Source organism: Panthera onca, chromosome C1, assembly GCF_046562875.1.
Source record: "Panthera onca isolate mPanOnc1 chromosome C1, mPanOnc1 haplotype 2, whole genome shotgun sequence".
Classification (NCBI taxonomy): domain Eukaryota; kingdom Metazoa; phylum Chordata; class Mammalia; order Carnivora; family Felidae; genus Panthera; species Panthera onca.
The window spans coordinates 138,030,470-138,052,414 of NC_138346.1; the positions used below are offsets into that span (position 1 = coordinate 138,030,470).

The 21,945-nt window shown below is 37.5% G+C and overlaps 1 protein-coding gene across 1 annotated transcript in view; it reads right to left on the bottom strand.

Annotated features, from left to right (window-relative positions):
- LOC132670902 (uncharacterized) overlaps nt 1–21,731 on the bottom strand; it is a 500,514-nt gene extending 478,783 nt beyond the window's left edge. The window contains exons 1-2 of the mRNA XM_081796303.1: nt 21,693–21,731; nt 20,506–21,313 (exon numbers count right to left, since the gene is read on the bottom strand). Coding sequence (XP_081652429.1) covers nt 20,506–21,313; nt 21,693–21,731 — 847 coding nt within the window. The remainder of the gene's footprint in view (nt 1–20,505; nt 21,314–21,692) is intronic.
- Nucleotides 21,732–21,945: the final 214 nt, after the last annotated feature.

A 21,945-nucleotide genomic window follows, 5' to 3' on the forward strand; every position in this document is an offset into this window, starting at 1 on the left:
CCCCTCCTGGTGTAATACTCTGGAGACACATATATTCCCACTCTCATCAGAGAGCTGTACCAGGCCCTGACTAAAGTCACAAATCTCGCAAGCAAATCCTCTTTCTCAGGAAGGGTCACAGCCTCTTTCTTACATCTATTTTGAGTTATATCAGTGCTTGCCCAGTGGGTAATCTGGGCCAACTTTACCCCTCCTCAAGATTTTGTAACTGCAGAGGACTTTTCTTCCCTTCTCATTATGTTGATGGTTTTGTCTTTAAGAGAAAGATAGAGCAGGGCCCTGGAGTTTTTGCAATGTTCACTGTGCACTCAACATTATCAAAGACTTAAGCTGTAGAAAGGAAAATATCGTAGTTGTAAAATCTTTGTTCATCTTTATATGTAAATTTCACAGCCTGCTGATTCGTATTAAAAACTCAAGACTGTATTGATTCTTTTGTTATACCTGCTTCTTTCTTAATATTTCTTTAAGTGGAATGACAGAATTTTTTTAAAAAGCTTTATTATAAATCTAAAACATTAACATTCTAAGGCCTGACTGGATAAAGTATTTAGCATTTGGAAACTATTATATCATTTACCTTAAAAACAATAGTTCCCTACCCCATGAATCATAAAATCAATTGCTGAAAAATTTTTTTTACCTATGTCAAGATGGTCATACACTACATCATAGAGAAACCTTCCCAAACTTACACGCAGCAAAACCTTCCCAAACTTGCAAAATTATTGGATGGGGGCATTCATTTTTATGCAAACTATATGCATATTCATATAAAACAGTCTGAAAAATGTATCAGATATAATTAGCATGTTTATGAATCTATTTGCTCTGCTATTAAGTAACAAATTTGTAGTAACCATGGCAACTGTAACATCACAGGCACAAGTTCTATTTTTGTAATATGAGTACCTTTCTTAAAGCAACATTCATGTTCAGCCTCTACGTTTTTAAAATCTTAAAAGAAGAGCTTGTAAAACATTATTTCATTTTTCACCACATCAAGGGCACATTTTATATTTTTAGTTTATTTTAAATTATAATTGGTTTCTTCTTTGTTGTGGGGTGTGTGTGTGTGTGTGTGTGTGTGTGTGTGTGTGTATGTTTGCCAAAAATAATATTTAAGTGTAAAGGGAAAAAACAGGAAATATTAGGGGCATGTTAAGTTAACACATATGGTTATAAGATTGTTACCTTTTAAAATTCCATTTCATTTGAAACATTAAAAACATATTCATTTTCCATTTTTTTTAAAGGAAAGTCGTATGTGGATTTCCCATTTGATTTTTATTTAAAATCTTCTTCAGTCTTAATCATGATGCTTTACCAAAATCTGAGTAGTAACATTTTCCTGCACAATCAATTTGGACGGGTATTTTGGCTAACGCTTAGGTTAAAAGAAATTAATTGAACTATTACTTGCTTTTATCATCTTAAGTGCCATCACTTGTAGACATGTCACCCTGAGCATTTTATGTAACCCTCCCAAATCTCACTTCCTTGTAAAATAGAAATAATAGTACCAACATTATAGGACTGTTGAGAAGGTAAAATCTAAAAATGCCAGTATAATGAACATACGTTCCTACCCTTTTAAAATTGCAATTCTACATTCAAGTGTATTTTGTTCTGAAAATCAAATCTAATGCTGAATTGAACAGTTTCCAATAATACAGTCCCTACAAATATCTTATTTCTGTACTTTCTCAAAAAGTGGCAGAGGTAAAAATGAATGTTTGAGGAATCTGGGTGATGAGATGGGATGAAGGAAGCAACTCTTAAAGAAAAAAAAAAACCTGGTGTGGGTTGTTTGAGCCTCAAATCAGCTGCTCACTAAGCCTCATTTCCCTCAACTGTGAATGGGAAAAATAATATCTATTTCCTTGCATTTTTACATGTATTAATGCAATATAAAGCAAGCATCATACTCCATGACATACTATTTGTCATAAAAGTAGCTAACTTAAACCCCACTTCATTTTAAAATGGCAGACCTGAGGAAGTAAAGTGATAGTTCAAGGGAAACTAAGAGATTCAGACAATTTAGTCTCTTCGCCACACGCTTGAAAAGAGAAAAAAACTAGAAGGGACTTTCACTAACAAAGTCTAGGTGAGCTAGGACTTAGCTGGCTTTAAGAAGAATGGCTTTAAGCTGAGCTGAAAAGGTAAGCTGTGGTCCAGATGGAAAGGCTTTAGTCATCCTGAGAAGGGGCTGAGTCAAACTAGAGGGAAGACAGTGAAACCAAACGCAAAAGGCAGGCAGGCCAGTGATAGCAAGCCTGGCCTGGCCAGGGAAAGGAGATCCCAGGAAAGGGACAGTAAGCCTACAAATCTGTAATTCTCTTCATTTACCTATATGTTCAACACTATTCTGATCATTCAATTCAAAAAGTTCAGCCCTATTCTAGCACTCCTCTTCCCCCCCCTTACTCTCCTTTACTTCCTTCAGGGTACTTATCATATTGGAACATGCTAGGTAATCTACTTATTTATCATACTTAGGTATTATCTGTCTCTACCAGCTTGGATGTAAATTCCAGAGACTTGTATTTTCTTCACTGCTATGTCTTTAATGCCTACCAGACACTAAGAAGATATTTGTTGAATGAATATTTAGCACACAGTAAACACACAATAAACATTATTTGTTATTACTGCTATGCTTTTTCCTTTTATTCATTTTTTTTCTCATATTGTCTAAAATTAGAATCTCCCTAAAGCTACTGATAATGGGAATAATGAAAATCTGCCTTATCCTCTTTAGGAAAAAGAACATAATTTTTGTTAGATCAATTACTTAAAAGAAAAAGTAATCACAAACACTACCTTAATCTTCCAAAAGAAATATAATCTATGGCATACTGGCTACAAATTAATCAGTTATATTATTTGGTCAAACAAATTTAGCGGTTAAGCAATTATACCAAATATCTAAATTGATAATTTGCTAAAATGAGTCTCATATTAACCTATCTTTGTAGATTTCATATGCATATTTATCTCTTTAAGACATATTCTATATTCACAAAAATAATTTGAAAAGTCTATCTCTTCTGCTCTATAGTAACCCCAAGGCTGAGCTGCCACTCAAAAGTAGATACACATTTAACTGATTTGTTATCATTTAGAAATTTAGGGAGAAAATTAATGATGATGGTAAGTGTAAGTCTAGTCTTTCTCACCAAAGTAGTAGACATACATTCTCTCTAGTCAAAGTCAGCATTTGTCAAACTGACCCACCTTGTCTTATTTTCTGTGTGTATTTCAGAGGCACAGAAACGGCAGTAATTTGCCAAGCAATAATGTAGTTAGTGATGAACTAAACAGGACTTACAATCTTCCTAATGACAGAAGAAAGTACAGACTGACAGAAAGGGGAAAGGGGTATCACCCATATGTTATGAAGAACTGGAAAAGTGACTGTGTGGAAGGGCACGTCCCTAGCGGTTGGTGACACCATCTAGATCAGATTGCAAAGTCAGGAAAATGAGAGGACTATAAGCCAATCCAGCTGCATTTGAGTAGACTCCATATAGGAAATTTAGAAAGAAAATTTCTACTCTAGTTTCATATACTAAAGAGAACACGAAGATCTGGAGGCTTATAGAGCTAGTCTCATTTCAGTTGTCTCAACAGAGGTGTACATTGGCTAGAAACTATGCATCATGATGTTTGAAAAGGATTCTGTTTAGTTATGCTGTATAGTCAATGCTCTAATAAGAATATTTCAAATGCATCATGTCTTCACTTAATGTTTATTCATTCCTTCTAGAGAAAATATGTTGTTAGGGCTAAATTAGAAGATAACAGTATACATTGTGAACAATTAGCAGTTTCAAAGATAATATTAACCAGTGAATAATACACGTGCAAAGGACTTTATAGACAGGTAGAAAAATTGGCTTTAATTCTTTCTCATGCTGTGGTAAAGGCGGTTCTCCAAAGTTTCTTCTACCCCAGTAGAATCGTAGCTACATCCAGGTATACTCTTTCTTATCCTCCCTTCTCCCTTGCCTTTAGATGTAGCTTCATGACTTTACCTCTCTAACGGAATGGAAGCAAAAGTTATTGCTATGCATAAGTTATACCACTTCCAAGCTTGGCCTAGGTTCTTCCCTCCACCATGGGTAGAAGTGACAGTGATTTCAGATATCAAGCATTTAAGATGGTATCATTGTCAACCTGGGTCTTCTAATTATATTTATTCACTTAAAAAATATGTACTGAGTGCTTCATATGTGCTAAGTACTACATGGTTCTAATACCTTATGAAAATAAATAATAATAATAATAAACTTTTCAAACCATACATTTAGATATTATATGTGTATAGATTTTTTGTAACAAACTATTGTACTATTAATAAACTAATGTATTATTAAACAGACATTTTTAATGCTTACATCTTTTATGGTATTGCATATGGTATTATATGGTATATTATATATTATTATATGGCATATTATTATATGGTGTATTATCATACGGCATATTTATGGTATTGTGTGTGTGGTACTGTATTGAAAATGTATCGGCTTTCCTACCACCATCACACACACCTCTTAATTAACATTTACATCACACTAATAATATCCTTGACTGGTATTTTCTAATGAGAATTATATGACCACATCTTAACTGGAAAAAGTTGACAGCCTTCAAAAAAGTTAATAATAATAATAATAACAACAGTAATGATCAACTCCTTTTAAACAAAACACAAAACCTCTGAACTACCTTTACTTCTAAACTTTCTACTATAGGCTTAAAAGAATGGATGTGTTAGGGGGGAAATGCTATATAATTCATGACTCTATAAAACATTATATAACTAAAGTTGTATCTATTCCATGTACACTTATTACAATAACTTTGTCATTTGTTTAATCATCTCACATGTATTATCTACTCTGAAGCTGTCATTTTGTCCTGCACAAGTTATACAGTGGTGCACAGGACGGACGCAGACTCATAGAGCTGACAGGCTAGAGCGTTAGACAAACAGTAAAAATATAGCAGACAAATAAATATCTACTTGCAAGCTCAGAAAATGCAGACAGGGTGCTGCAATGAAAGATAATAATAAGTCAGAATCTACTTAAACAGAGTGGACAAGAAGGGCTCTGGAGGAAGTTACTGAACTAGCAGAGGTCTGAGGGATATGCAAGAGCCAACCATGCAAATATGGGAGGAAACCCCATGAAAGGAATTTACTTTGTGAAGACCCTCAAGTAAGAAGGAGTTAACTTGAAATGTTTGAAGAAATAAAGTACTATGTTACTAAAGTATAACAGCATATATGGTTATATATATAATAATAATTATTAACATATATATAATGTGTAATGACCATATACATCCCAACTCCAAAATGCTACATTTGCATGAAGAATGTAATTTTCTTTCTTTGTCTTTATGCTTACTGGATAGGCTAGATAACCATGAAGTTAAAAACAAAATAAACATAAAATTTCATTAATTTCTCATGCATTCTACACATTGTCTGGCTGGAGGGGGGTGGGGTGGGAGTGGGGAAAGCTGAGGGCCTTGTTCTTCTCCCTCACTGCAGGACCCAAATGGAACAGAAAAGTTTCCCAGGTAAGAAGTGTGGCTTGCACTCTGCAGTACATTGCTCTTAAAACTTCCATGGAAGACGCAAAGCATTTTTGCTCACATTTTTTTCCCTTTCTTTTCTTTCCTTTTCCTCTTTTCTGCCTCCATCTTCCTTCCTTCCTTCCTTCCCGCCTTTTTTAAGATTTTATTTTTAAGTACTCTCTATACCTAATATGGGACCCAAACTTAAAATGCCAAGATCAGGGGCACCTGGGTGGCTCAGTCTGTTGGGCATCTGACTTTGGCTCAGGTCAGAATCTTGTGGTTCATGGGTTCGAGCCCCACATCGGACTTTGTGCTAAAAGCTCAGAGCCTGGAGCTGCTTTGGATTCTGTGTCTCCCTCCTTTCTGTCCCTCCCCCACTCATGCTTACTCTCTCTCTCTCTCTCTCTCTCTCTCTCTCTCAAAACTAAACATTTAAAAAACTTTTTAATAAAAAGCAAACAAACAAAAAACCAAGATCAAGAGTTCCATGCTTCACCAACCAAGCCAGCCAGGCACCCCTTGCTCACATTTTCTTGACCAACAAAGATAACATGGTCACAACTAACTCCATCCATGTGACATGAAGGAGAACAGCATCGATAAGAATAAATAATGGGAGAGGGAAGAAGGGAGGATGGGAGACAAAAAGGGCAGGGGAGAGACTGATTATGATATTGTCATGGGAAAGCTCAAAATAAAACAAATACAAACATTTGGTTCAAAACAAAACACTAGGTTTTTCCTTTTAAGGGGAAATGCATAGCTTTGAAATGGGATGAATAAACACAAATCCAAACTCTTACATTATCAAAGTCTCTAAATAGTTGATATTTTAATTCCATTGCGAGTTAGCTAATTTTGTTTCATTTTAACTCTTTCTTCTTGAACTCTACAACTCCAGAACTAAAACACCAGCAAATAAAGGCTGTTATCACCTGGATAATATACTGCCTTTCTTATTTATTTTCAATCTATTTCCACTATGTTCTTTCGAGGGAAGACAATGTCATAATCCTTGTAACTAGTTTGTAGTAACTAATTATCCAAATACGTTAAACACATTGTTAATGTTGCACAAATATTTTGTAATATATACCTACCTTCATCACAGTTTTACTCGCTTCCTTCCATATTCCATTCCTTTGCTTTGGTCAGAATCCTTTGCTCTTGTCAGAACTGCTTAGGAATACGGAAGGATCACTGATTCTTTGGGAATGTTTGTGAAGTACATCCTTTATGTCTCAACCAGGATCTGCTGCATCAGGACCTGGCTGCTATGCTCTCCCAAGAGGTGAAGTCCAGCTTCCTTGACTGGGACTCATTTTCTGTGCCTCTTATCATTGCTTTTTTGCTCATCTCAACTCTTGATTTGACTACCTTTTTACTCAAACATCCCTTAATGTATATACAAATATGTGTGTGTGTATGTATGCCTGTATAATCCATATAATTATAATTACAATTCATTTAGTTAACATATTCTAAATGAATTTAGAATAGAATGCAATGCCTATTTTTTTTTTTTTTTTTTGCTATGGTAGAAATGCCTTTTTCAAGGCATTTTTTGTTTAATTGAATTGTGACAACTTCTGTTTCTCCTAAAATGGAAATGCTGTTTTCTATTTTTCTGTATATGATTAAGTAATCTATTGTTTGTTACACAGAGAATAACATCCTACTACCCAGTTGCAACCACAGTAAATAAATTCATGTATACGGGCTTCTAGACAATTCTCCATGAATGTGTGTGTGTGTGTATGTGTGTGTGTGTGTGTATTTAATAAAGATAGTATTATACTATTCATACTGCAATGTTACTTTCTTTTATAATTTAAAAATATATCACATGTGTAATTCAGGGTATTGACATCAGTCAAGAGATCTGTGCTAAGTTTTGCTCTTTATCTCCTCTTCAAGAAAAAATTTCCAGTAATAACTACTGATGCATTCCAAAACCAAAAAAGGAACACATTTGTCACAGAGGTACAGAGGCACTCTGATTCTTGTAAGATAATGCAGCCATGTAAACCTTAATTTCCTCACACTATATCAAAATGACCATATACAGCAACAAAGAGAAGAAGTAAACCAGTCAAAACTCAGGCCTACAGAATAATTAGGATACAAGGAACATGACATATTTCTAATTCTGTGTTAGCACAAACATGAACAACCAAATCTAACAGAGGCAGCTCCTGAGCCCACCTCACGCACAGACTGTATAGATGACACCAGGGAAAGGGGCGTGAGCTTCTAGGAGTGGAACACAGATACAACCCCAGAAAGAGAGCGTACAACCTTGGAAATAGGAAATACAAAAACAAATCTGAGATCTAGTCCATCAGAGTACCAACCAGCGGGAAACCAAAAGGAAAGGCGTAAGGTGCCTAAGACCAGAAGCAGCACTCTAGGGCAAGCACCATTTCTGGAAAGAAAATGGTTAGAGGCTAGGGGGTGGCGGAAAATAAGGAAGCAAGGAATGCAAGTGAACAGTCTAAACAAACAAGAGAGTCACAAAATCGAAAGACATGATCATCCACCTCCCCAAGAGAAAAAAGAGATTAATTAAAGAAAATTAATGTCACCTTATCAAAAGAAGGAAGAACTCCTGAACCAGGAAATTCATAAGCCACCTAAATGTATCTCTGTCTGCAATAAAATTGATTTCTGGTCTAAGAAAATCAAACACATTTAAAACTTTTTAAAAAGGTAATGTCAAAAAACAATGTTCATACAAAACTACCATGCAAGGAAGATAGAAAATAAACATGAAAATATTTCAGTTAATATTCTTCTTAATGAAACTCCAATAAAACAGAAGGAAACTGTATCAAATAGCCTTAAACTAGAATTCATAGATTCTATTAAATTTAAATTGTAACTTATAAAATTTATCACAGATGAAAACATTATAAAGATATGAAGTGAGAACTGACAAACCCAGAAAGAAATGTATTTTTCAAAAGATAAAGGGTGCCTGGTAGCTCAGTCGGTAGTGATCTGATTCTTGATTCTGGCTCTGGTCATGATCTCACTGTTTGCGGTATCGAGCCCCACGTCTGGTTCCACACTGACAACATGGAGCCTGCTTGGGATTCTTTCTCTCTCTTTCTGCCTCTCCCTCTCTCATGCACACTCTCTCTCTCTCTCAAAATAAATAAACTTTAAAAAAATCATCTTAGAAATAAAGACTAATTAAAGATGCTTATGGTAGAACAGATTCAACAACAAAAAACAGATTATAAAGAATATTGAAAAAATATGGGGCGCCGGGGTGGCTCAGTTGGTTGAGCGTCCAACTTTGGCTCGGGTCATGATCTCGTGGTTCTTGAGTTCAGGCCACGTGTTGGGCTCCATGCTGACAGTCAGAGCCTGGAGCCTGCTTTGGATTCTGTGTCTGTCTCTCTCTCTGCCCCTCCTCTGCTCATGTTCTGTCTCTCAAAAATAAATAAATGTTAAAAAAATGTTTTTTAAAAATATTGAAAAAACACATAGAGGTATGTCAATAAAAACAAAATAAAACATAAAGTAATCAGAGAAAACAGAATTAACATATAAAATAGATATAGAACTTCTAACATAGAAATAATAAGATCCCTGGGAGGGGGGGAAGGAGATGGAATATAAATATAAAATTGCAATCATGGGGCGCCTGGGTGGCTTGGTCGGTTAAGCGTCTGACTTTGGCTCAGGTCATGATCTCACGGTCCATGAGTTCGAGCGCCGTGTCAGGTTCTGTGCAGACAGCTCAGAGCCTGGAGCCTGTTTCAGATTCTGTGTCTGCCTCTCTCTCTGCCCCTCCCCTGTTCATGCTCTGTCTCTCTGTCTCAAAAATAAATAAACGTTTAAAAAAAATTAAAAGAATAAAATAAAATAAAAAATAAAATTGCAATCAAACAAAAAATACTGGAAATAAAAAAAGACCTGACTTCCATATGAAAAGGGCTCACTCTTTACCTGGGAAAACTGATGAAAATAAATTCTAATAAAACTAATTTTTTTTATACTTTGTAAAGAAAAATACTCTGGATCTAGGTAGGACACACACACACACACACACACACACACACACACAGGCATTCTATCTTTATCAATCTAAACAGAAAAATAAACAGATAAGCAGATAAAGATAACTATTTACAAAATGTTAATAATTGATGAACCCAAGAGAAGGATATATGGATGTCCACTGAACTGTTTTTTCAAAATCTCCATAGGCCTAATTTTTTAAAAAGAAAAAAAAAAATCCCTAGTAACAAAAAAGAAAAACGCAATGAACATTTTTTTACACAAATAACTTCCTAATTTCCTACATAATATTACTTTAATGGTTGTATAAAATTATTTTTAAACACTATTGTGTTTTTTTAACCGATAACCCTTGTTTGGCATTTAGGATTTTTTTCAGTTGCTGCAAATCTTCAAATTTTGAACGGAGCTAAAGGTTTTTAATGAACCAAAATGAGACGAAAAGTGAAGGCTGGCAAAAAAGTAATGAGAATAACTTTTAAAACAATTCCAGAGAAGATAACCTAAAACACTGTTTTAATAATATCAATATGAATAAAATAAATATGATCACCTTGAAAGATGAAAAGATATTTGCTATATAAATTGCATAATTTATTTTTAAAAAATAAGTAAGAAAAAGAACAAAAAAGTTAGGAAAAAAGAAAAACCTACTACTTTATAGTCACACTAAGAACAGCAAAAAATAATAATAATAATAAAATGGTTGAGCTATGGATATATCTCCAAAGATATCACCACTTCCTCTGTTTCTTTTTGCTCTCTTTTTCCTTTTCTTTCATTTTGTCTTTTCTACACATAGAGTCCAATGTGGGTAGCTGACTGACTGATTGACCCAACACTTACTGAAAATCTACCGTGGAAATCAATGATTACAAAATATATGATCCCTTCACCATATAGCTTACATTTTTTAAGGAACAAGTATGCACCTACAAGGTATAACATGTAACAAAGGCATGTACCTAAGATCTATAATATAGGTAACGCAGGCATATGCATACCTACAAAATAGGTGAAGTGTGGCACATGACATAATAGTAGCAGAGAAAGTGCCATGCCATACAGAGAGAGTGATTGACTCAAATATTGCAGAGAATGTTCAAAAACTTTTAAGCTTTTACTTATTTATGTATTCATTTACTTATTTATTTTAAGTGTTTATTTATTTGTTTTTGAAAGGGAGAGAGCATGCACATGAGTAAGCAGGGGAAGGGGCAGAGAGAGAGAGAGAGAGAGAGAGAGAATCCCAAGTAGGCTCCACACTCAGCGCAGAGCCAGATGCAGGGCTCAATCCGTGAGACCATGACCTGAGCCAAAATCAAGAGCCGGATGGATGTTCAACCAGCTGAGACACCCATGTCCTCCAAATGGTCAAGAACAGTGACAGGAATACTTTCATAGATGAGGTAACGCTACAGGCATGTTTGGAGAGAAGGGCTTTCTCAGAGTATTATGGGAAAAAATCTTACAGTCAGAAAAAAACAAAATAAAATAAATGCTCAGAGGCCTTTGATAATTCTTGGGTGAATGCAACAGGACACAATGTATGGCAGCAATTATCCATGACCTCACTGAAAAAAATTTTCCCGAGCATCCAGTATGATGAGCCTTAACTGACATGCTCAGGATTTCAAAATTTGTCCTTAGAAAACATACAGCATTGAAGGCTTTGAAGCAGCATGTAATGGTAATATGATGGTTATGAAGGTGGTTACATGGAAGATAAGGACCTAGTCTCAGTTCAACATCAGATGTCATATCCTGCCTTGATTCTGTACACTTGATATGCCCAACTAGTATATCTTTCATACTTGTGGCAGCATAGTGACCGCGTTAAAAACTCATTCCTGATCAAAAGTCACAACTTTTCTTTTACTTAATACAATTATCCCTAACGGACACCCAAGTTTCTCCAGAGCAGTCAGATGGCGGGGACACTACAACAATGATAGAAGAATCAGCCCCAAGCTCTGTGACACTAAATATACAAATGAATGCTGAATAAAGGAATCAATTGTTTCCCAAATAGCCAGGTGTTGGTATAGTATAGATTAATCAGAGATAAGTGGCTCTGTTACTCATTTTTTTTTTCTTCTGCATGTTTGGATATAAAATCAGTTCAGTTCAAAGGTTACTCCAGGCTTCTAAAACATTCTTGATAAGCCTGGCAAAAATACCCACTGCATCTCATACTTCTTTGTCCTTTTCACTCACAGGGATGAAGATAGTGCACTACATCAATAATCATGACTTTATTGGAAGTAAATGTGATTTTCTGGGTCTTCTGGAAAGTATTGTACATTTAGTCGCTGTGTTTACATGATTTTAATTTGAAACCAACCTTTGAATGAATATCCTCTGGCTGAATTGCTTTTAGTTTAGGCCTCATTTGATTTAGGCAGAAAAAGAAAAATCATGTACTAAAAGAGCCAAATTTCCTGCACACAAAAGTAGAGATGTTAACCTATTCCTCCTGAGAATTAAGTGCAAAGGTGAAACAATGGGTCAGGACTGTGACACCTGGGTTACAGCCTCAATTCTGTCACATTAATTCATTCATTCACTCATTCATTCAGTAAATACTAAGCTTCCTATGTGGCAAGCACCATCCTAGGTGTTGAAAAAGATGGCATTGACCTTGGGAAGAGAATATAACTTATTTAGATTCATCCTTCACAAACAAAGCTTCTTTGTTTGACTCTCTGCAGTCACAAACTTAAAGTGAGTTGAGGAACTGAGTAAGAGAATGTGTGGAACAAGGATGAGAGTAAGGTAATGGTACTGAGGGGCTATGGTGTACTGGACAATTTATACTGCACCTAAAGGGTTCCATGTTTTATCTTTCAAAATAAAACATACTGGGGAAAAATCACATTGTGGACCCTATTTGGAGGGTCTCTGGTTTCCTACCTTTTCTAGTACTCACATCCCTTTCATACTTTAAAATGAATGAATGAATGAATGAATGAGTAAACAAATGCACAAATAACGCTATTTCTTTAGAGCTTGATTCCTATTCAGTTTTCTAGATGCCCCTAGTAAAGTTCAAATTTTGGCAGGAGTACCTTCTTCTGAAAGTCTGCTCTATAGGAGTGAAAAGCAAACTTGGGGAAGTATGAAAGTGGAAAGGAAAAGGCACACTCTTGACTCACTTTGCAGTTTTGGTAAAGGTTGACCCTTTCACTGCCACACTTAGCCCAAACCCAGAAGTACCTTTTTAGTCAAAATTCTAAGATGTATGTTTTAGATTTGGTGCTAAAGAAGATACATTTTATAGCCTATAAATTATTAAGTACAAATTACTAAATACAGTGCCCAGTACATGGTAAGTGTTCAGTAAACAAGACCTGTGAGTAGTCACATAGCAATGTATGTAAGGGCCTTGCCTTGTAGGTTAGAACTTGGTTTGAGACCAGGTTCCACGTTTTACTAGATGGGTGACCCCGAACAAGGTGTCCAGTCTTCATAAGTCTCTGACCCCTCAGAACACATCCACGAAACGCAACAGGATGTGTCATGTACCCAGCACAGAACCTGGCACTTGGCAATAACTAAAGAAACAGTGGCCATTTTGTCAGCATTCATGAAGGCACTGCTCATTTTTTAAAAAGACTCACTTATCATTTTGGAAATTGAAAAAATGAGAGTGCATTACTAAACATATTATAAAAATTAGTCTAAAGAAGGAAGCCTTGTATCCATATCATTTGTAAAAATAATTACACTTGAATGGCTCTATGAAGAGTTAAATCAATGTTTTATCTTTCATAAGCCTAGTGAAAACCAAATGGCACAAGGATCAATATGAAACTTAAAAAAATTTTTTTTTTTCAGACGGAAAATCTACGTCTATAGTCAGGCACATTTTACACATCAGTGGAAGTTCCAATCAATATTTCTGAAACTTGTTGGCTGGCATAGATTTTCTTTGTAGTTGGACTATTGTATCCAGTTAAATTGTGAAATGTTTAAACAAGGGGACAGAAGGTGTGCTCCTATAAAAGCAGATAACATTTAAAAACTTTGTCACTAGCCAAAGTCCTTAATCTTTGGTCTTATCTGAATCTAGGGAAATTAATTTGGTTATTTTAAGTCCTATTTGAGTGTACTCAGCATTCACATTCTATTCATTTCCTTGAAATCAAGAAAGAATATTTTATATTTATGTATGTGAAGGCTTATTTTAATCAACAAATAAGCATCGTAGCATCAATACTTTCATAAATACCATTTAAAACATAAATTCTGAATTTGCACATTGTTCTTTCATTATTTACTTCTGTATTTTAGAGCTTGGTTAATACAAAGCAAGACGGTAGCTGAAGATTTTTATGATGACACTAAGGAGCCACTCATCCTCTCCACTCATATCCACACCAATCATTTCTGGGCCTCAAAGCAGCTTCTTAGACGAGTAGCATCTCTTCAACATACTATTTACCTGAACCTTAAAACTAAACACTGACAGTAAAAATAATCCCTCAAGTTTAAAAACGAAAAATCTTGGAAGTGCCATAATGCTAAGGGAAGATCTCATCTCACCCTGGAATTTGCTTCACTTTATTCAGAGATGCCTCTTCTCAAAGTGGAATTCATTTCTCCTTTGGCAATATTCTAAGCAAATGACTTTTTTTCAATTATATCAACCATAAATAAACAGAAATAAAAGAGATTAATGAGCACCAGTACAACTGAGTGACAGTCGTTAACTACAATTTTCCTTTATTGAAAAACCTCTCTCTGACTTTTGTTCCATTAAGACTATATCCTAATTATCTCAGTTTCATCCTGCCATTAATAACCTTATTTTCTTGGAAATAGGACTGATGGATGAGTTTTAAATCGTACTTTCACAAGTAAGGCAGAGTACAATCAAGAAAGGGGTTCCCCTGTATAGTTTGTGGGAATACATGTGGAATGGTCACATTTCCTAAATGGTCTTGCAAATCAGACTTCAGCCAAATGTAGTACTCCATTATAAAGGACAGGAGAAAAAATTGAATGTTGGAGTTCAAATTCATATAATAATTAGAAGGGACATTTATTTCAAAATGTGGAGAACTTGACAGTAAGAAAATGACAGAAATTCAGCTCCACAGTGAATTATAAATGTCAAATTACTGGTATGCATGTAAAAAAGTATGTAGCTATTAGAAACCAGACTCTGCATTCATGTGCAGTGCTTCTGCCTTTATCATCTTCTTATATTCCTCTAAGGTGTTCTGTCATTCACTGTCAAATTTCCAGTGTAAGATTATAAGACATATGTCAGATCAGTGTCCAAAGCTTTCCAGGTTCTGGACACACCAATGCAGCCCCGTATTTTACACAATATTAAGGATATTAAATGGGAAAAGCTGCTCAGTTATTAGAAGTCAGTTGCAGAGGGTACTCTAGCATGTGATATCATCTACTCTGAGGAATGCAAAGTGCAGGGGAGGGGGAAGCAGTGTGAGTCTATATTGTGTGTGGACTCATGATGCTGTCAGAGTGTCAGCAGGATGAACAATGAAAAGGATGTTAACTAAATTTTGATGTGCAAGAACATGTGTTTAATTTGCAAGATGCTTTGTTTAATTAAAAGGTAAATACCATTTACAATTCCTCTCGCAGACAAATTTAGAGCAGCAACAACACCTACAGAGTGTTCAAATTGCCGGCAGAATTTCTTGGATGCATTTGATCAATTAAAAGGGTACACATTTGTGGAAAAATAATTATTTTTCCATTTGTTTTCAAATAGAAATGGCTTTATTTTCTATAAACAGATTATTCCTAGAGTTTAATGCCTAGCTAAGTATGGATTTTGAAAACTATATTATTATGTACCTAGTACAGAGAAAATAAACCTAAGGGCTAAAAGTTCCTCTTGCCAAACAACCTCCACTTCCAATGAGTTTTTTTCCCTTCCTCCCTTTCTTCCTCTCTTCATTTCCCTTCCTTCCTTCCTACTTTCCTTCCTTCTTTCTTTTTGTCCTTCTGGTTTTCCTTCTACAGACAGTAGGCTCTAAAAGCTGTATGGTTCTCAAAGACCTTTTTACCTCTTCAGAAAGATAACCTTCATCAAGTCACTTGGGACCTCCAACATAATTGTTCCATAAGCTCCCTTGGATCTTAAAGCAGACCAAAAAGATCTCAGGCCTCATGTTTTCCTTTATTTAATTAAGACTTGCTATTTTTTTCAATGATCATGGAGGGGAATATGCTACTGCTTCTTTAGCTGGCCTGTGATCAGAAAAAAAATCGAAGGAGATTCAGATTTCCTTACTTATAACTTCTAATCTCAGTAATACAAGTAGTAGAAATAACAACCCAACAATTGTTCTACAATGCAACACTTGGTGTGGTTGTACTTTGGTTTCAGTTACTCTTGGAGGCAGGAAATAGATCAATCAGTGATTCTCCTGAGGAACCAAACTAATCACATCTTTAATTGATACTGTTAAAAAACAAAGTAAATTTGAAGATCTATTTGGCTTCACTCAACAATTCTGGAACCTGGCCAAATCCTATCTAGCAAGTAGAAAGGGAGCCATACAAAATGGTCTTTTATAGACCAAAGGAGACGGGAAAAAAAAAAAATCTAGTAAAGAGTGTATTGTTTAAAGCAAGGTAACCTTCGTATGAGGGAGGTGAGGGCTCCGTCAGGCTGAAATTGCAATTAGGATAGGTATTAAGTCTTGGTTTGCTGACTTGGGACTTAATCCGAGTGACTCCACTGTGGGCCCATTGTCTCTTTTTTAACAATACCAATGCATGACAGGCAGGCAACATGGAAGAGAAATTCTGCAAGAGTTCCTCAACAGTTCACAATACAGTGAATTAGATTTTTGAGGCCCCAACTATGAAACAGTTGTTCAATAATTCACATCAGCCAGTCTGGCCTATCGTGTGACTAACATATAGAAGACCAAATGTGAAACAGCCAACTATTGCATTAAGTTAGTAACTACTATACTACACTATTATACTATCTTATTAACTATATTGTAACTAATACATTATATTTATTGTTTTATTGGAACTCAGAACAAAATACAAACTAAATTGACAGGAAAGAGCACAGAAGAAATTTGTGGGTAAATATACTTTTTCTCCTTTCATTATCAGACAAAATTCTCCTCTCCCTGCCCTGTTCCCCACCTCTTAATTAACTAAAAATTCCATTCTGAATACCTGCCAAAAGGGAAATTCATTTCATTCCTAAGTCAACTATAGTACAACCTTGAAAAAGAAAAAAAAAATTGCCCCTCACTAGTGGTAAATGTGAATATAAGACAACCAGTCATTTGTTCAAACTTTGACAAGCCAAAATTCAGGTAGGGGAGGCAGCAAGGGAGGGAATTTAGGCAGTTTCTGTACCTTAATCATTTGTTTAAGTTTTTCATTTCAATGTCCAGTATATGTTTTTTGTTTGTAATGCCAGGACAATCTAATCTGTTTGAAAATGTGTCATTTTTAAAAACATCTTGTTGGATAACTTCCTCTTTGATCTCTTTATTATTTCTTTATCCCAGCTCCTGCTTGAATCTATGCATTCTCATAGGTATTTAATCCCAAATCACAGAAAGACTCTGGGACAGAGTTATCTTTGATCCATGAATGGATCACCTGCAAGGGCCCTGCTTACCTGGCTAAGATTTCCTATGTTCATATACTAATTTCCCATCAACGATTTCACTACCTGGCATTAAGGTTTTCCCCGAATTATTTTAACAGGAAACGTGGAAGAATACTAGCAGGTTTTCATCTGCCTTATAAAGTACAGTACGTTAAAGGTATTTTTTAAGAAAAATGTCTTCATAAAATGTCTTTATTACCATTTTAAGACCAGCCTTTGATTTTGTGCTACCACTAGATTGCAAGTTTCAAAAACTTGAGGGCTTTTTTTTGGATTGTTTTCCTTTTCCCTTTATTGAATTCCTAATGCCTAGGACAGTTGCCAAGTTCATGGCAATAACTAGTTGTCAAATGAGTGACTGAATCTCTGACAATCAAATAAAGGAACATGATGCTATAGGAATGTATTGGTCTTAGAGCTTAAATACAGAAAGTCTGGGTTCCAGTTCTCACTCTCCCCCTAACTAGATGGGTGACCTTGAGAATTCTGTATTACTTCTCGAGACGTCAATTTATCCATCAGTAAAATAAAAGGCTTAGACTAGGTAATTTCAAAAAAAGCTCTTCAAGTCTAAAAATCTGTGAAAGTACAAATTCACACAGACAAGCAAGCTTCATTATATAACATAATAGTTCCAAATAGTTCCAAACTGATACGAAGAGTTTTAATGAGAGAGGGGAGAAAGAAAATTCCCAACTTGACATTAACAATCATATTCAACTAAATTAAACCTTTGGAAAAATCACAGATCCCCAACATGACAGGAGGCCATGTGGCCAAATAATTTGCACACAAATGACTGAATAGCTGAGGCATATGGGCTGTAGTCCAAGCAGTGACTTAAGGCAGTTCATCTGGCTTTTTCTGATACTTCCAGCCCAAGTGAAAATGGAGGAACCTTAAGACCATTTTATGAAGCATATTCTGTACCTGAGCTAACTTTACAACACAGAGTAAATTAATTCTACACAGTACACTTCAGTGCACTGCAAGTGGTTAAAATGTGGGTGCCAGTCAAAAACCTCTTGCCAATTAATATCGAATAATTTTTTGCCCCTTAAAGTGGTCACTCCAGAGATTTGTTTTCACATTTTTACTGTAACCATTCACGGGGGAAAGAAGAAATACTTGAATGGAGATGAAAAGCACCAAAACCTTATGAGTGGTAAAGTCTTTCATGAACAAAAGCTACCAGAAATGTAATGTGGAATGACTTTCCTAAGGTAGGATAGGATAGGTCTTGGGGGTGGAGATCACTAAAATTGTACTGAGACAGGCCTTTCAGATATCTTTTCAACTGCTTTAACTGCTTTTCAAGTAAAGCTGATGTAGTTATTTTAGTCTTTTGCCATTTTTATGTCATTTAATTCACCACTGAGAAAAGCACTATTTCTACATTTGCATCCTTTCAGTATAAAAAGGTATTCACAATTAACGTGAAAGAAAGCTTCCTCACTGAGAAATATGAGCTCTGAGCTGTTAATGATTTACTGTTTAGCATTTCAGGAAAACACACACACACACACACACACACACAAAACAAAACAAAAAAACCAAGAATCTTTCTGTTTGGTCAGGGTAGTTAAGAAGAATGAATACAGGCGCTTGAATCAGAAAAATCTGGTTTTAAGGCCTGGCTATGCACCTCACTCTGGTAGCTCAGCCAATTCATTTTCTCAGTTTTCTCATCTGTGACACGGGGATAAGGAAGGCTTTTTTTTTTTTTTTTTTTTTGTAACAAACACTTCCCTTTTATCAAATGTTCTCTTTTCAGAAAAGATTGTCTTTTCTTTTTGCCATGGAAGACTAAAACTCAGACCTAAAATATTAGCTTACTACCAGCCTGAATTCAATACAAAAGGATGATTTCTCAAGATAACTCTTCTACTGCCTGCTTTCAGACCCTTGCTCTGCTGGTTACCACCTGTTGTCACCTTGGTCAAGTAAATAAACCTTCTAAGGCTTCCTTTCCTGTCCTGTAAAATGAGAAACTACATTAGTACATTATCCATAGGACTGCAGTGAGAATTAAATGAGATAATAAAGGTGAAGGCTGCAGCCTAGCACCTGGCAGTGAGTAAACAGTACATGTTACTTTTTATTATTATAGTTTGTTACTGTTATCTTCAGAAGAGTTCTAACTCTCTTTGACCTGCTCAGATCTCCTGGATTGGTGGATATACAAAGATATCAGAGCTCACTCCTTATCAGCCTTATTCCCTTCCTTTCAAGAATTAGCAGGTCAAATATTGTCATCCATCTGAAAATACGGAATAAGAAAACAGACATCATTTTAAAAGACTCTCCTAGACCTTACCTACTATAATCCCAGGGACAGTCAAAATCCTTTAGTTTCCTTCTGTGGAATGAGTGTTTTAAGAAAATAGAAGCAAATAGTAGTGATCCTTTACTGGACCTACAGTTATTATGCACCTGAAATTACAAAAAAATTTCTTTTAGCTATGCTTCTTCTCCAAAGACCGTAAACATCCAGAGGCAAACAGACATTACTGAAAGTCACAATAATATGATATTATGCCCATCTCTAACTCAAGGTTGCCTGAATAGAAAGAAACATTGTGATTTCTAATAACCTTTACCTAAGCACAGAAAAACCTGCCACTCAAGCATATAGCCTATTTCAAGGTTAAACTAATTTCAAAAAGCCATACAGAACTAACTCATAAATTGTCTAGATAAATGAAACAATCTCTTCCCCAGTTCTCTGGTGAAGAACGGGAGTAGGACACAGGAAACCCCCAGAAATGGCTGTATCTCTGTCTTCCTTCTCAGTAAGAGGATGAAAACTTTTCTGGCCAGGCTAAAACTTGAGACTGAAAGTAGGACTCATATCCAGGTATGGGAGGGAGGATTAGACTAAGGGGCATTTTTCTTCCTCTCCCCTTTGCAATCCACAGTTAGTGCTGTTGCAAACAACCTGAAATATTAGTAAACATTTCCTCCAACAACTAATGAAATGCTTCCAGAAACATGCACATCAGTAGCCCTCTTCCGGACTGGTTAAGTGTGGATTTGCTTCAGTGGTGTGTGTGTGAGAGTGTGTGGGTGAGAGCGAGTGTGTGTATGTTTGATCCTCATGCTTGCAAAACGTGCTTTCAAAAGCAGCCATGATTTCTTTTTTTTTTGGGGGGGGGGGGGGTGATCCCTTTGTCTCCCCCAGACCTCAGCCCAGAGGACCAGAGGACCAGAGGAGGGTCAGTGAGGGGCGTGGGAAAGGCTGGACTCACACTTACCTTTGAGGAGTCGACAGGTGAGAGTGGCTTTTGGCGCTTTGTTTTGTTTTGTTTTCTGTGTCTCTGGACACGCCCCAGCGCCGGGGGCGTGGGAGGGTCGAGGTGGGTCAGGGCGGGGCCGCGGCCGCCGGGTGAAGGAAACCCGGAGCAGGGTCGCCGCGCCTGCCGCGTCTGGCCAGCAGGGGGCTCCTTCGCTCTGCCTAAAACCGCGCTTCTGCCGGCTTGGCGGCCTCAGCCCGCGGGGCCCGCGACCTGGGGAGGGCGGTGAATCTGGAGGGGAGGAAGGCGAGGGCTCGAGAGAGACCAACAGGGGTGAGCCACACAGTGGGTTTCTCCGAAAGCTCGCGGAGCCTTCCTGGAGCTGCTTAGTACTTGACAAATCCTGGAGGAGTCGAGCGTTTTCAGGAACGGGGTCCGAGCCACCGCCTTGCTCTGGCTCCCGAGTCCCGCGGCGCGGCTCCGGCTTCGGCCCAGGTCGCCTGTGGCCCCGGGCAGCCTTCCTCGCGAGGGTGTTAGGGGGTGAGCCGAGGTCGCCGATGGACCCGAGAGAGAGTGCGGCGGGGGATGCGAGGAGGGCGGCGACTCTCCTCACCCTCGCTTTCGCCCTCGCCCCCGCGCCGACCGCACCTAGCGCTTTGGGGGTTGCAAAGCGCAGGCCGTCTTGGCCCAGAGAGGCAACGGTTTCTCTACCGTGGTCCTGAACCACACCTTCGGTCTGAGGTCCAGGGTGGAGGTTGAGTTTTCGCTCCCTTGCTCTCCCTCGGGAGGCCCGGTCCGAGCCAGCGCGGGCGAGAGGCAGATGCTGAAACTAGATTCGAGGTGGCTAAAGGGAGCCCTGGCTCCGCTTCTGGGGCATCCGAGGAAAGTGAGCCGGGCCGGGGCCCCGGGCCGCTGCCCTTTCTCCGTGATGGCGCACCGGGCCGGGAGACTTGCGCGCTTCCCCTCACCAAACGAGAGTTTAGCCCCGAGGCCCGCCCGCGAGAACTGGCCTCCGGCGGGCTTCGGGACCCTCTCTCAAAATAACGCGAGCGCTGGGACCTGCCTTTAGCTGGCCTCGGTCTGGATCAGGAAGATACTCTATCTTTGCAAGGGGTCTGTCTCTCAGATCTAAGTTGTTTTGATCTGCAGTAGTGGTGATGGCCTTCAATTTGTATAAAGTTACTGTCTCTCCCCAAATCCCCCCACACCCACACACCACACTCCACCACCGCCCCCACCACTCCCATTCTATTTGCATTTGAAAACCTCTGGAAACAGACGCTTTCAGGATGAACCTGCACCCTCACACACACACACACACACACACACACACACACACACACACACAAGCAAGCGCGTGCCCGCCGAATGGAAACTGAGTTGAGTCATAGGATGCATATGAATAAGATTGCCTGGTCTTTCGCTTCTGAGGACAAAAATGTCTAATAACCCAGGATTCCA